Source organism: Pseudophryne corroboree, chromosome 5, assembly GCF_028390025.1.
Source record: "Pseudophryne corroboree isolate aPseCor3 chromosome 5, aPseCor3.hap2, whole genome shotgun sequence".
Taxonomy (NCBI): Eukaryota; Metazoa; Chordata; class Amphibia; order Anura; family Myobatrachidae; genus Pseudophryne; species Pseudophryne corroboree.
The window spans coordinates 437,048,391-437,064,801 of record NC_086448.1 but is presented as its reverse complement, the minus strand read 5'-3'; the positions used below and the strand labels follow the sequence as shown (position 1 = coordinate 437,064,801).

General features: G+C 42.1%; 1 protein-coding gene across 2 annotated transcripts in view; it reads right to left on the bottom strand.

The window, feature by feature from the left end:
- Positions 1-5,687: 5,687 nt before the first annotated feature.
- RPRD1A (regulation of nuclear pre-mRNA domain containing 1A) overlaps positions 5,688-16,411 on the bottom strand; it is a 448,635-nt gene continuing 437,911 nt past the window's right edge. Inside the window, exons 7-8 of one of the 2 annotated variants that reach the window (XR_010177745.1) lie at positions 14,898-15,027; positions 7,481-7,562 (exon numbers count right to left, since the gene is read on the bottom strand). Coding sequence is in view for 1 of the 2 variants with exons in the window: in XM_063922817.1 (XP_063778887.1) it covers positions 7,413-7,562 (150 nt within the window). In the remaining variant the exon portion in view is untranslated. Of the gene's footprint in view, positions 7,563-14,897; positions 15,028-16,411 lie in introns of both variants that reach the window. The other variant, XM_063922817.1, reaches the window with a different exon arrangement.

Here is a 16,411-nt window from a genome sequence, read left to right as displayed (position 1 = left end):
TACAACTTCAGAATACTATGTGGGAGCGGCTTATAGGTTTATAACATTTGTGGTGACCAGTTTTTAGAAAGAAATTTGTTTTAAGTAAGATTATAATATAATTTTCCATTATTACGCCTGAAACTATGTGCACATACTGACGTATATGTTAATTTTCCAGCTTTGTGGTATACATATTCGTTCGTTTGTACATATAGTGCCTGTAAGAAGGGAAGAGTATATAGTGTTATTCACAGGAACAGGGCTCAAGAGAGTGTTCCTTCCCTTGGAAAAGGCTATGGTAATCCAGTCGATGGTTCAGGCTGTCCTGAGGCCAACCCGGATCTCGGTGCATCTGTGCATTCGCCTTCTGGGGGAAATGGTGGCCTCTTATGAGGCGCTTCAGTATGGAAGGTTTCATGCGAGGCCCTTCCACCTAGATCTATTGGACAAATGATCCGGATCGCTTCTTCACATGCACCAGAGGATACACCTGTCACCAAGAGCCAGGATCTCCCTTCTGTGGTGGCTACAGACTTCTCACCTGGTCGAGTGTCGGAGGTTTGGGATTCAGAATTGGATTCTGCTAACTACAGACTAAAGCCTCAGCGGTCACCCAAGGGGTGAAGTTTCAAAGAAGATGGTCAAGTCAGGAAGTTGTCCTTCCAATAAACATCCTGGAACTCAGCGCTATCTATAACACCCTTCTGCAGGCCTCATCTCTACTTAAGAATCAGGCCATTCAAGTCGTCGGACAATGTGATGGCGGTAACGTACATAAACCGACAGGGTGGAACAAAAAGCAGAGAAGCAGTGTCAGAGGTGTCAAGAATTCTCCTCCTGGCCGAAAAACACGACATGGCGTTGTCGGCGGTCCTAATTCCGTGAGTAGACAACTGGGAAGCAGAGTTCCTCAGCAGACACGACCTGCACCCAGGGGAGTGGGGCCTTCACCCGGAGGTGTTCCAGTGGTTGACACGTTGGTGGGGATATCCACAGATCGACATGATGGCCTCTCAACAAGAAGCTCAAGCAGTATCATTGCAGGTTGAGAGACCCACAAGCAGTGGCGGTAGACGCTCTGACAACTCCGTGGGTCTACCAGCTGGTGTACTTGTTTCCTCCACTTTCTCTGATCCCAAGAATTCTAAAAAGAATAAAAAGGGAAAAGGTTCAAGCAATCCTCATTGCTCCAGACTGGCCTCGAAGGGCCTGGTAAGCGGATCTTCTCGAGATGCTGATCGAAGATCTGTGGCCTTTACCTTCTTCACGAGGATCTTCTGCAACAGGACCCGTTCGTCTATCAAGACTTACCGCGGCTACGTTTTACAGCATGGAAGTTGAACGGCTGATTCTAGCCAGAAGTATTCCTGACAAGGTCATCCTGACAATGGTCCAAGCCAGGAAGGGGCTAACGTCTAAACATTACCACCGTATATGGAAGAAGTATGTCTCTTGGTGTGAAAGTAGACCATATTCTGCGGTGGAATTTCATCTGGGACGTTTCCTGCTTTTTCTGCAGTTGAGAGTGGATGTGGGCCTATGTCTAAGCTTCATTAAAGTCCAGATTTCGGCAATTGGCTTCTCTCCCTGAGGTCCAGACGTTATTGAAAGGTGTTCTGCACATCCAACCTCCCTTTGTGCCTCCCACGGCACCTTGGGATCTCAATTTGGTTCTGCACTTCCTCCAATTGGCCTGGTTTGAACTGTTACAGGAGGTGGATGTAAAGTACCTTACATGTAAGACCATCACATTGCTGACCTTTGCTTCAGCAAGATGTGTGTCGGAGCTGGGGGCATTGTCTTACAAGAACCCCTACTTAATTTTCCATGAGGACAGAGCTGAACTCGGGACTTGTCAGTAATTTCTTCCTAAGGTGGTGTCTGCATTTCACATCAACCAACCTATTGTGGTTCCGGTTGTTATGGACACCTCTGCTACTTCAAAGTCTTTGGATGTTGTGAGGGCTTTGAAGGCGTTTATAAAGAGAACAGCTCGTCACAGGAAATCGGACCCGCTGTTCGTTCTCTATGATCCCAATAAAATTGGATGTCCTGCTTCAAAGCAGTCATATGCATGCTGGATCAGGCTCACTATCCAGCATGTTATTCAACTGCAGGCTTGCCGGTTCCAAAATCTGTACAGGCCCACTCTACTAGGTCGGTGGGTTATTCTTGGGCAGCTGCCCGGGGTGTGTCGGCTTTACAGCTCTGCCGAGCAGCTACTTGGTCAGGTTCGAACACGTTTTCTAAGTTTTACAAGTTCGATTCTTTGGCCTCTGAGGACCTTCAGTTTGGTCAATCAGTTCTGCAGGAATTTCAGTACTCTCCCACCCGCTTTGGGAGCTTTGGTACTTCCTCATGGTAATAAATGGATTCCCAGTATCCTCTAGGATCTAAGAGAAAATAGGATTTTAATTACCTACCGGTAAATCCTTTTCTCGTAGTCCGTAGAGGTTACTGGGCGCTGCCCAGTGCTTCATTCTTCCTGCACTGTTACTTGGTTAAATATTCTGGTTTGTTCAGCTGTTGTTGTTCCTGTTTCAAGTTTGGTTAGCATGGCTTTTCTTTTGTACTGTGTGCTGGTTCGTAATCTCACCACTTTCCTTATCTATCCTCTCAAAGTATGTCCGTCTCCTCGGGCACAGTTTCCTAGACTGAGTCTGGTAGGAGGGGCATAGAGGGAGGATCCAGTGCACACTATCAATTTCTTAAAGTTCCCATGGCTCCTAGTGGACCCATTTATACCCCATGGTACTAAACGGATTCCCAGTATCCCCTACGGACTAGGAGAAAAGGATTAACCGGTAGGTAATTAAAATCCTATTTTTCCCACATTTTGTTATGTTACAGCCTTATTCCAAAATTTTATATATTAATTTTTCCCCTCAAAATTCTACACACAATACCCCATAATGACAACGTGAAAAAAGTTGTTTGGAGATTTTTGCAAATTTATTAAAAATAAAAAACCTATGAAATCACATGTACATAAGTATTCACAACCTTTGCTCAATACTTTGTTGATGCACCTTTGGCAGCAATTACAGGCTCATATCTTTTTGAATATGATGCCACAAGCTTTGCACACCTATCATTAGCCAGTTTCACCCATTCCTCTTTGCCGCACCTCTCAAGCTCTATCAGGTTGGATGGGAAGTGTCGGTGCACAGCCATTTTTAGATCTCTCCAGAGATATTCAATCGGATTGAAGTCTGGGCTCTGACTGGGCCACTCAAGGACATTCACAGAGTTGTCCTGAAGCCACTCCTTTGATATCTTATCTGTGTGCTTAGGGTCGTTGTCCTGCTGAAAGATGAACCATTGCCCCAGTCTGAGGTCAAGAGCTCTCTGGAGCAGGTTTCATCAAGGATGTTTCTGTACATTGCTGCATTTATCTTTTCCTCTATCCTGACTCGTCTCCCAGTTCCTGCCGCTGAAAAACATCCCCACAGTATGATGCTGCCACCACCATGCTACACTGTAGGGATGGTAATGGCCTGGTGATGAGCGGTGCCTGGTGTCCTCCAAACATGACGTCTGGCATTCACACCAAAGAGTTGAATCTTTGTCTCATCAGACCAGAGAATTTTGTTTCTCATGGTCTGAGAGTCCTTCAGGTGCATTTTTGCAAACTCTAGGCGGGACATGTCCTTTTCACTAAGGAGTGGCTTTTGTCTGACCACTCTACCATACAAGCCTGATTGGTGGATTGCTGCAGAGATGGTTGTCCTTCTGGAAGGTTCTCCTCTCTCCACAGAGGAATGCTGTAGCTCTGATAGAGTGACCATCGGGTTCTTGGTCACCTCCCTGACTAGGGCCCTTACCCCCAATCTCTCAGCTTAGACGGCCTACCAGCTCTAGAAAGAGTCCTGGTGGTTCAGAACTTCTTCCAGTTACGGATGATGGAGGCCACTGTGCTCATTGGGACCTTAAAAGCAGCAGATATTTTTCTGTATCCTTCCCCAGATTTGTGCCTCGAGACAATCCTGTCTCGGAGGTCTACAGACAATTTCTTTGACTTCATGCTTGGTTTGTGCTGAGACTTGCACTGTCAAGTGTGGGACCTTATATTGGAGCTAATTCAGACCTGATAGCTGCTGTGCGTTTTCGCACAGCGGGCGATCAGGTCTTAATTGTGCATGCGTATGGGATGGTGCGAAAAATCCGATCACACCGGAAAACGCATGGAGATTGACAGGAAGAGGGTGTTTGTGGGCGGCAACTGACCATTTCTAGGGAGTGTCTGGAAAAACGCAGGAGGGAACCAGCGTTTTGTGGGAGGATTCCTGACGTCAGCTCTGGCCCCGATCATCGCAGCGGGTAAGTCTGGGCTGTGCAGAGACTGCACAAACTCCTATTTGTGCAGCTCTCCAGCACAAGCATCCGCACATTTATACATATCTAATACCCTTCTTCTGTAGGCGGCGACTACCTAATCGCAGGGATGCAAAAAATGCACCCTAGCGATCAGGTCTGAATTACCCCCATAGACAGGTGTGTGTGTCCTTCCAAATCATGTCCAATCAACTGAATTTACCACAGGTGGACTCCAATTAAACTGTAGGAACATCTGAAGATGATCAGTGGAAACAGGATGCACTTGAGCTCAATTTTGAGCTTCATGGAAAAAGCAATGAATACTTACAGTATGTACATGTGATTTCTTAGTTTTTTATTTTTAATAAATTTGAAAAAATCTAAAAAAAAAACTTTTTTCACATTGTCATTATCGGATATTGTGTGTAGAATTTTGTGGGAAAAAATTAATTTATTAAATTTTGGAATAAGGCTGTAACATAACAAAATGTGGAAAAAGTGAACCGCTGTGAATACTTTCCAGGATGCACTGTACATGGTCAAAATGCTACCCTGAATAAAACATTCTTTTGTCAGTAATTACATCCTAAGAAAAATGTGTTTGTTGCCAAAGAACAAAATCATTATATTACGTTAATCCTAAATCATGATCCGTGTGAGGAAAATTGTATTTACCCTTCTGCGTGAAATTAAAATAAACACCGGGTAATGCCAATGATTTGCTACATAGTTACCATACCTTTATATATGTCTCTGTAAAAGATGATATCGGGATCTCGGCGCTTGGGATGTCGGCAGTCAGAATACCGACATCAGCATCCCGATGCTCAGGATCTCGACATCTACCAGGTAAGTTTGCTACCCCTAATCCCTAACCTTCCTTACCTGCCCTAACCCTCCCAAGGCCTAATCCTATCCCTCCCCAGTGGTGCCTAACACTCCCTTCTCCGCAGCCCAACCATAACTCTTCCCAGTGGTGCCTATTCCTCCCCTCCCCCCACACACAAACAGCTTAATCCTTCCCCCACAGCCTAAACTAAACCCCCCACCCCCGTGGCTTACCTCTCTGCAGTTCCGACATGCTTACGTTCGAAATCCTGGCATTTTGCGATCCATGTTGGGATCCTGCCGTCCGTATTCCGAGCAGTATCTGGATTCTGGCGTTGGCAATCTGACTTTATTTTCATACCTTTCACTTACAACATTGTGGAAGTTGTATATAAAACATAAAAATAATAGGCAGATGAAATTTAACTATGTAAATCAATGGTACCTCTGACTTTGACAGAAACCAGTTCTTTATGTAATCCTCTACTGCAGAAAACTAAATGACACACATTTACAAAAAAAAATAATCCTAGACTAAGAGAAAGTCATAAAAATATAAATGAAATCATATGATGCATTTATTTGGACTTGTTGAGTGATGACATTGGTTATGCAATCAGTTTCACAGTTACATGTTACTAATATACTGTAGATGCAAATTCTATACAATTAATCTCACAACAGCATATTCTGGAAATTGGAGTGAAGTATAAACTAGTGAAGGTGTATCACATGGTAGGTGCCAAATTCATGTTTTACAGACTTTAAATACCTAATTGTACTGCACTGTATATATAAGAAAATAGTATTTTTAAATATTTTTGTTATACATATATATGCATATATTGTTTATAAACAGCAGAACAACAGAATAACAGTAAATGAGTCAGGACAGTTTATTATATACACTTATGTTTTTAAATTAGTGTTTCTTATACAAGCAATATAATAACTCACATAGCTGATGTTTTTCCAATGTTTAAAACAAAAAAAAAATTGCAGGGTTAGAGACAAAACAAATTACCTGTTAAGACCAAACAAAAAAGTGACACAAGTTGTTAAAAATATGGCTTATGACTGCTCAGAATATCCTTGAAATATAGATGAAGCCAAGACTCATGTAACCAAACAGTAACTGTACAGATACATGATAACAAAGAAAAATCAGTTTGCACTATGAGACTGGGTAGGCTTAAATAGTCTTGAAAATATTGTAGAGTAAATCTACCTCTAGTACTACAGTACATTATCTATCACTATATCGGCAGCATTAGATTGTATTCCCATGTACGTATGTTTTGCCTAGCATTTACTTTTATACAAAAACAGCGGCATCACATTTCTATGGAAAAGACACTATTGTAATAGATACCTAGGAAAAGATTCGACTTTAGAAAAAAAAATATTACAGGCTTACTCAATTTCATAAAAAGATCTAGTTATTAAAAAAAATTTGTGACCCAAGACATAATTTGCATAAAAGAATGCTGAATGTGTTGTGCATTCTTTGTTTCTGCATTGTTCGTTTCCATACTCCCTTCTATAGCTTATGGCTCCTATTTTTCTAAACAGTTTCAGGGGAAAACAATAATGAGATGCTATTACAGCAGAAACACAATTTTTGACTGAAGTGCTTTTATTGCTCGTGATTAAAACTTTTTTTTTTTTTTACAGAGCAAAGAGTGCATCTGTAATGCCTGTTATCATCTATGGTAAATGTGTATTTAGCACACACTAAAGTAGTGAATGCACCTGGAACACATATTGCTTCCTGTATGGTGCAGCTTTAAGCATGAACTGGAAATTATTTGATTTCATTTATTTATTTATTTATTTATTTAGTGTGTGTGTGTCTTAATGCAAGTTGAGAAAGCAATGTGTGAGTTTATTTATAAATGTTATAAAATAAATAATGTTTTAGAAATATGTCTTGTGGAGTACAACTGTATCCAGAACAAGCCAACGAGTCATACCTATGTCTATGCAGAAATTCAGTTAAATAATTTACATTAAACTGCAAAAACATACATTGATATACACTGTACAATGTCAACTAAAACATTACATACATACTATTTACTATTCACGCTTAGTACCAATTTTTTGTTATTCCGTCATTCAGGTCATGTGGCGTTTGACAGTAATATCTATAACATTACTGTACACAATGTTAAGGGTTTATTTATTTTCAGATTTTAAGCACACTTTAAGCAATATATAAAAATAATACTAATAAGATTCACCTATTCAAAGCCAGAAATATTTAGCCATCTATATGTTTCCTGTCAGTCATCATTGTAGAGATCCCCAGCATATGGCAAATGGACTCTGCTCCCTGTAACATTTGGAAGACGTGACAAATCTGGCAGATTCTGGATACGTAGTCGCAGCTCTTTTCGGACCTGGGATACTCTTGTCAATTTGCGCTTGTACTCCTAAAAGCAAAAAAAAAAAAAAATACCGTTAGGGAACACTCGAAGGCTCCCACTACACCTCAGAGCCATCCTGCATTATATTATAGATATGGATTGCCTTCACACATGTTGCTACTGTATATCTTTACAATGTGTCCTGATGCAGGAAGCGGGAACCGTTGGGAAACACTCGAAGGTTCCCACTGCACGTAGAGACACGAGAGCCATCTTGCATTATATTATAGATATGGATTGCCTTCACACATGTTGCTATATCTTTACAATGTGTGTAGACGTTATTTATAACATAGAACATTGGGTCTGATTCTGAATTGAACGCTAATACCTACATAGCTGCGATTTTTCAACCTACAGACAAGAGAAACAACGCGAGTGAAGCAGCCACCCAAAAATTAATAGAGATGGCCTCCTGAGCCTGTATTGTTGCTGCCACTCTCCATTACCTCCCCCAAATGGTATATGACTGGCAATTGCTCTGAGCATAAATCCTCATTGTGAGTGGCATCACAAAGGAACCTTGGCAAATGCGCAGTCTTCCAATAATTGCTAAGCTGCGTAAATATTGGCATTACATACAAATCGGAATAATGCCATTGTATGATTCTGGGGTAGATTTACTAAAGCTTCTAAAAATTAAAGTGGTGGTGTTGCCCATAGCAACAAATCAGATTTAAGCTATCCTTTTTATTAAAATTCTTTTTAACTACATTCACAGACAATATTGCACTATTACTATTTTATATTTCAAGCAGGGGCGGAACTACTGGCGGGGCAGGCAGTGCATTGCACTGGGGCCCCGCCGCACTCAAGGGCCCACAGCCGCCGGCCGGCATTACATGAATGAGTCACAATGACTCATTGTATGTCATGCCGCAGCCGCACACCAGCGCTCCCGTGACCCGCCTGTCATAAGGAACGATTCTGGAATCTGGCCACCCGCACACGAAGGAGGGAGGAGGGTCCGTCCCTCCCTCCCTCATATACAAACAGGTCACAGTCTCTCAGTGAAGGAGAGAGCCGCAGCAGCGCTTTGTTACTGGTGGAGGCGCTGCTGCTGCTGCTCCTCTGCTTCACTATAGGCTGTCTCTGAGAACAGCCTATAGGGAAGCAGAGGGGCAGCAGCAGCAGCGCCTCCACCAGTAACACAGCGCTGCTGCGGCTCCCTCCTTCACCTCCCTCCTCCTTCTTCTCTACTGCCCGGGAAGCTGCACCGAGGAGCCTGAGCCAACAGGGTAAGTATAATCTTTCTTTCTTTCTTTCTTTCTTTCTTTCTTTCTTTCTTTCTTTCTGTCTCTTTCTTTTTTTATTTGTTGGGACTGCCTGCCGCAATGTGTAAAAAGGGGGGACTGCCTGCCGCAATGTAAAAAATGGGGAATCTGCCTGCCGCAATGTAAAAATGGGGAATCTGCCTGCCGCAATGTGTAAAAATGGGGAATCTGCCTGCCGCAATGTAAAAATGGGGAATCTGCCTGCCGCAATGTGTAAAAATGGGGAATCTGCCTGCCGCTATGTATAAAAATGGGGAATCTGCCTGCCGCTATGTATAAAAATGGGGAATCTGCCTGCCGCTATGTGTAAAAATGGGGAATCTGCCTGCCGCTATGTGTAAAAAGGTAGAATCTGCCTGCCGTAATGTGTAAAAAGGGCACGCTATCTGCCGTTATGTGTAAAAGTGTATGGTGTCTGCCGTAATGTGTAAAATGGGGACGCTGTCTGCCGTAATGTGTAAAATGGGGACGCTGTCTGCCGTAATGTGTAAAAAGTGCACGCTGTCTGCCGCTATGTGTAACGAGGGCACGCTGTCTGCCGCTATGTGTAACGAGGGCACGCTGTCTGCCATTGTGTAAAAAGTGTATGCTGTCTGCCGCTATGTGTAATGAGGGCACGCTGTCTGCCGTTATGTGTAAAAAGTGCACACTGTCTGCCGTTATGTGTAAAAAGGGGAATCTGTTCGCTGTAAGGAGTAAAAGGGTCTCTACCTGGTGTAGTGGTGCTACTGTGCGGCGTAATTTGAAGAATGGAGACTACTGTGCACCGTTTTATGAATTGGTATTATTTTGTGGACACACCCCTTCCCCACGAAGCCACGCCACTATGTATTTTTGCGCGCGCCTACGGCGCGCACTGCCCATGGGGTGGACTTGGATGGGATGGGGGGGGGGGGGGCCCAAAGCATTTTGTTGCACCTGGGCCCACCGATTGCTTGTTCCGCCACTGATTTCAAGTGCCTGATGGATAAAATATGTGTTTAACATATTTATCAAGCGGAATCTTGCATATCCAGAGTGTTTGATTTCTACATGCAATTTCGCTTGTACATTCACGTGAGTGGGACCAGTAATAAATAAAGAGCCACATTCATTATCAACAGGATTGCACTACGGGGGTAATTCCAAGTTGATCGCAGCAGGATTTTTGTTAGCAATTGGGCAAAACCATGTGCACTGCAGGGGAGGCAGATATAACATGTGCAGAGAGAGTTAGATTTGGGTGGGGTGTGTTCAATCTGCAATCTAATTTGCAGTGTAAAAATAAAGCAGCCAGTATTTACCCTGCACAGAAATAAAATAACCCACCCAAATCTAACTCTCTCTGCACATGTTATATCCCCTGCAGTGCACATGGTTTTGCCCAATTGCTATCAAAAATCCTGCTGCGATCAACTTGGAATTACCCCCTATGTTCTGTGTTCCTCTTTATAGTATTGAATATCCAAAGGAAAGTGTATGACTATCTGTTTGAAGTATTTGGTACATCATTATTGTGTAAGCCATTTGTTATCACTGAATGTGGTTTCACTATTTTGTTAGATTTTGTCCACTAAAACCAAGGTGAAGGTTTATCTGTGGGACTAAGAGATGCTACCGACATTAAGCGCAATAAGGATCTCTTCTTGTTTCTACTAGACATAAAGGGATATCCAATTAGCCCTGGTAATTTCCCAGGGCTAATTGTCCCACCGGGGGCTATCTAATTAGCCCCGATAAGCCGGCGCATGCCGCAGCTTATTGGGGATTTTGTCAGACGAAAACGGGCCTGTTTCACATGACAACACACAGGTTTCACTGAACCTGTGTGTTTTTGGGAGAAAGTTTTTTTTTGTTTTTTTTTACAGGCGTTCAATCTGGATAGCCTGTAAAAAAAAAATAAAAAAAAATTGGTGAAACATCGGAAAAACGTCCGATGTTTTACCAGGGATAATTGGATATACCCCATAAATGGTTGTTCGGTTAAATCAAAGAGATTTAACCAATTTGTCCGAATCACCAATTTTGCTGTTTTGCAGTATTTGGGAGCACATGGCCAATTGTCATTTGCTGTCATACATTACCATATTTTCATTACAACCAGAAAGATTGGACAGATAATATTAGTGTGTATCCAGCTTTAGATTGATTTTATACAAGTATACACTGAATATACAAATGTGAGGGCAAGTGCAGAAAAGGGTTTTTTGGTGGCCTACTTCTGTGTGTTACTACATCTACTCTGTCCTGATTAGGGGGTCCTGCATGGCCCAGAAACGTAACTACTTTAGAGGATTATGGTGTATATCGGATTCCTAGCAAGTATAATTACCACATAAAAAGTGCTCCTTTTCCACTGCGACCCAGCTTTTCCATGTCCACATGCAAAACCCTGGATTTTTAGGTTAGTGGAAAAGGGGTATCATATGAAATTCATGTACTGCTGTGCTACATATATATATATATATATATATATATATATACACACACACACACACTTATATACATATATATATATATATATATAAAATTATGAAAACTCTAATCAACGCAACAAATTAGAGATCGACCCCTGCCTGCACAGCATGGCTGTACTGGCAGACGGTGCGGTGACATTTTTTCTTTCTTTGAGCGGCTGCATGTGACATTACGCAGCCGCCTTGAAAATGCTCCCGACACGCCTTTTTACCCACTACGCCAACAAAAGGCCGACCCCCCCCCCCCCCCCGATCGCCAACCGCTGTCAACCAGCTTGCGAGATGCGGCCGCAAGGAGAAGGGTCTCGAAGCGCACTGTGGAAGGTGCGCATACACAGACCAGATGAACGCAGCCACTGCGTACCAGTGGCGTTTGGAGGGGTGAGGCAGAGCCTTTCCTGCCATACTAACTTTTAAACCAGAAGTTTGACTATATAAAGTATATGACAAATACAGAGAATATATTATAAATATCTTCTTTTTATTATTCTAATGATTTTTATAGTCAAATCTCTTGAGTAAAAATAGCATATATATCGAACAAGATAGAGTCAATGGCTTCCTTTGGCGCATGGGAAACAACTATGTAATAATAATTTTACTTTCCTAACTAGGATTGTTGATTTAAAAAATTTTCTGCGTACCCCCACTCACGCTGTTATAGAGTGAGCTAAACACATAAAGGTATCTTTTTCCTTTCCTACGTGGGATTCAAAGTCTGAGGGTAATCCTGTATATCGTACCCCAACTCACACAGAAACGGAAATCTGGACTCCTATCAAGGTTTCTTTCAGCTGTCGTCTCAATGTGGTTCCTGAGGTGTCCTTCCCATATAGTGGTCTCGTTTAGCATATAAAATAAAAGAAGGGGTATCCAATGTGCAGTGTTTCCTTTTATCACATACCATATATAGCAAGAAAATAATAAAGATAAACCACTTCCGTGCCTCAATTCCCCCTGGTTAACTCCAATGTGTCCAGTATCTTTATAATTATATGTGCATTATCGACATATGGACCCTTCACCAATTAACCAGAATTGAATCTGCGTACCCCTAACTCACACAGTGAATGTTGGGGTGAATCCTATAACGGTATCTTTTAAATTGTGCACAATGCATCTGATGGGCGTACCCCAACTCACAGGTAAGTATGTAGGCTGAGTCCCATCAAGGTATCTTTTACTCGTTCTTTCCTTCACAACTGATTTCAATGGAGACCTTTTAAGCAAGACCTTTCAAATGGAAACTCTTGAGCTCCAAAAGATTATCCAAATTTTTATTCCTCAAAAAATATGCATAAAAGTCCCAAGCATGCACTCATGAGATGTCTTGAAAAAGGTCCAAGAGACCGAAACGCGTCGACAAACTGCTGTGTGAGTAGCCATTTTTATGACCGAATCATTTTACGGACTAATATTCTATGAATTTATGTTTTTAATTGATGTAAACGATTTTTATTGTTTTTCCCTGTTTTTGTGACTTTTTTAAGATACTTCTGTTGTCTTAAACAAACTGTGGTTTACACAATTTTTTTGCACATGAGTGCATGCTTGGGACTTTTATGCATATTTTTTGAGGAATAAAAATGTGGATAATCTTTTGGAGCTCAAGAGTTTCCATTTGAAAGGTCTTGCTTAAAAGGTCTCCATTGAAATCAGTTGTGAAGGAAAGAACGAGTAAAAGATACCTTGATGGGACTCAGCCTACATACTTACCTGTGAGTTGGGGTACGCCCATCAGATGCATTGTGCACAATTTAAAAGATACCGTTATAGGATTCACCCCAACATTCACTGTGTGAGTTAGGGGTACGCAGATTCAATTCTGGTTAATTGGTGAAGGGTCCATATGTCGATAATGCACATATAATTATAAAGATACTGGACACATTGGAGTTAACCAGGGGGAATTGAGGCACGGAAGTGGTTTATCTTTATTATTTTCTTGCTATATATGGTATGTGATAAAAGGAAACACTGCACATTGGATACCCCTTCTTTTATTTTCTATGCTAAATGAGACCACTATATGGGAAGGACACCTCAGGAACCACATTGAGACGACAACTGAAAGAAACCTTGATAGGAGTCCAGATTTCTGTTTCTGTGTGAGTTGGGGTACGATATACAGGATTACCCTCAGACTTTGAATCCCACGTAGGAAAGGAAAAAGATACCTTTATGTGTTTAGCTCACTCTATAACAGCGTGAGTGGGGGTACGCAGAAAAAGTTTAAATCAACAATCCTAGTTAGGAAAGTAAAATTATTATTACATAGTTGTTTCCCATGCGCCAAAGGAAGCCATTGACTCTATCTTGTTCGATATATATGCTATTTATTTTGGATTAGGGGTGTTATCCAGTTGAGTCAATAGTTTCCACGGGCAGCATTCCCTTGCGCCAATTTGTGGTGTTTACAAAAATATCTTTTTTCCCACATTCTCTTGAGTAAAAAGTCTATGGCAGTGGCTCACCTGCTTATCTTTTCCGCACATCTTTGATCAAAACTCATCAAATTTCCAGCAGTATAAACTGCTGCACCTGTGTATAATGCCCACATGAAGCCTTTGGCTCATATATTGTGTGTAAATCTGGCTCTGGTACTAGCCAGTGCCTCCTGAGCCATTTATCTCACTGCACATCCCTGCAGTGTACATACGCGCGGCTGTGTCCATCTCTGAGTCACCCTAATAAGGAGGTGGACACAATGTATTGTTTGTGCAGTTGAGCACAAACCCCAATATAGCATGTGTTCCCCTTAGTGTATGCAGACATCACTGTTGCTTGAATTAGAGCTTGCAGTGGATAACCATGGGTCTTACTGGATGGTGAATGGGAGGTGGTCTTTAGTGTATGCACAAAAATAAAGCTGTGTCAGGGGAGTATCAACAAACATGGCTGAGTTTCCATACAAATTTCCCCCAGCCTCAGAGGCCATGTTCAGATTACAGATGGATTCACAGAGCAGCCCATAACTTCTCTTAAATGTCGATGGTGGTCACAATGGTGCAACAACGGTGGACTGTTTAGAGCTACCATCGCAGTTGCACTGTCCACAATCTCAAAAAATTGGGTGTCCCAGCACTTGCAATTTCTGTCACAGTCTGGTGCTCAAGGGGAACTCTGAGAATAGCATTTGCATATTATCTCAGCTGCTGTACAGACGGCGGCTGCAGTGGCAAACGCAGGATTTGCATGGGGGGGTTTCCAGAACTGGGCGGAGCCAATCACGGGGGTGGGGACTGAGGTGACCCAGTATATGCTGGGTCCGTAAAACTAGTGTGTCTGCGTGTGTGTGTATATATATATATATATATATATATATATATATATAGATAGCGGTGTGGGGATCGGCACTCACAGATTAGGGTATTAGAAATACTTGCTGCGGTGCCCTCTGTAATCCTCTGTGGGATCCAATATGGTATGTAGCAAAAAGCAGCGGCACTCAGCAGACAGGCGTAAATGCAGAGAATAACGTTTATTCACATCCTACGGCGTTTCGGGGAACAAGCCCCGTCTTCAGGGACAGACGATATAAGCATACAAACATACACATAACATATATATACCTATGAGAACAATTAATCATAAGCCGGGATTCAACTCACCTGTCGAGCGCCTTCACCGCTGCCGCATGCTGCCGGGAGCCAGCGTGTCACGAGTCCCCGGGCATTGACGTCAGAGTGCAGCGCCGGACAGGGAGCCAATCATGTCAGCTTACATGCGGTTACTAAGCAACTGCAGGAAACATGGACAGAAACAAAAACAAAAGAACGTATAATAAAAATGCATGACATATTGACATAACATGATCAATTACTATAAACTAAAACATAAATGAACCTAACTAAATCAGTGAGACAACAAGACAACAAGAGATTAAAAAGAGGGAAACATTTGTACCCTCCGATCCTAGAATTAACCATCCAATAAAAGACCGTATGGTTGATACACATTATGTAGCAGACTGCGAATATGAATACATGCAAGCATATTACTTTATTCTTTTATTTAAAGGCCATAACTATATTAAAAAAGGAATATGAAATCTAAGTGAAGTAAGTAGTTCATAATAAGGCAACTAGTCTAAGGGTGCTAGTTTAAATGAAAATAATCATAAGAAACTTTGGAGACCCAAAGTCTCATTAAGGCCCCGTGGTGCCAGGGTATTAAGGACAAAGATCCACCTACTTTCTCTTTGCAGGAGGATCTTGTTCCTATCCCCACCCCGATGCGACAGAGGTACTTGATCTATTATCATAGCACGCATGCTGGCCACTGTATGTCTAGCTTGTATACAGTGACGAGCAACTGGCTGGTCGCTGTGTCCCTTTTCCAGGGCCAATTTGATGGCACTGCGATGCAGTGCCATACGTTCCCTAAATTGTCGCTGTGTTTTGCCTATATAGGCTAATCCACAGGGACACTTTAACATGTAAATTACATGTGTAGACGTGCAAGTCACTCTGTGTCTGATGGAAAAATTTTTACCCGTGATGGGATGACAGAAAAAAGAACCCGTGTTCAGAGTATTGCAGGTGGAGCAACCCAAACAACGGTAACACCCAAGCTTAGGACGCAAAAAGTGTGATTGTTCCATTTTACTTAAAGGGAAAATGTCCAATTTAACAACTGTATCTGCAATACTTTTACCCCTAGTGTAACTGGGAAGTAATTTAGAATCCATCAAAGCTGGCAGGGATTTGTCAGTATTGATCATGGGCCACAGCTGTTTGGCCTTCTTTACTAAAGGGGTAGTAGCTGTCGTGTATTTATTTACCCATGGAATTCTAATAATATCCGTATTGTGACTACGTGCTGGAGCGGTATGATGCAGTAGAGATTCCCGCGTCTGTTTAAGTGCTTTGGACTTATTAGAAAGAAGCTCTGCCTGTGGATAACCACGCTCCTCAAATTTGGTTATCATGTGGTCCATAGTTATTTCTGTCTGAGTGGGATCTGAAATAATGCGTCTGGCCCGTAACAATTGTGAATATGGTAAACCCCTACGTGTGGTCAGGGGGTGAAAACTGGCATGATGAAGTACTGAGTTTCTATCTGTGGGTTTAACATAAAGATTAGTTTGTAAAATACCATCAGTCAGAGAAATGGCCACATCCAA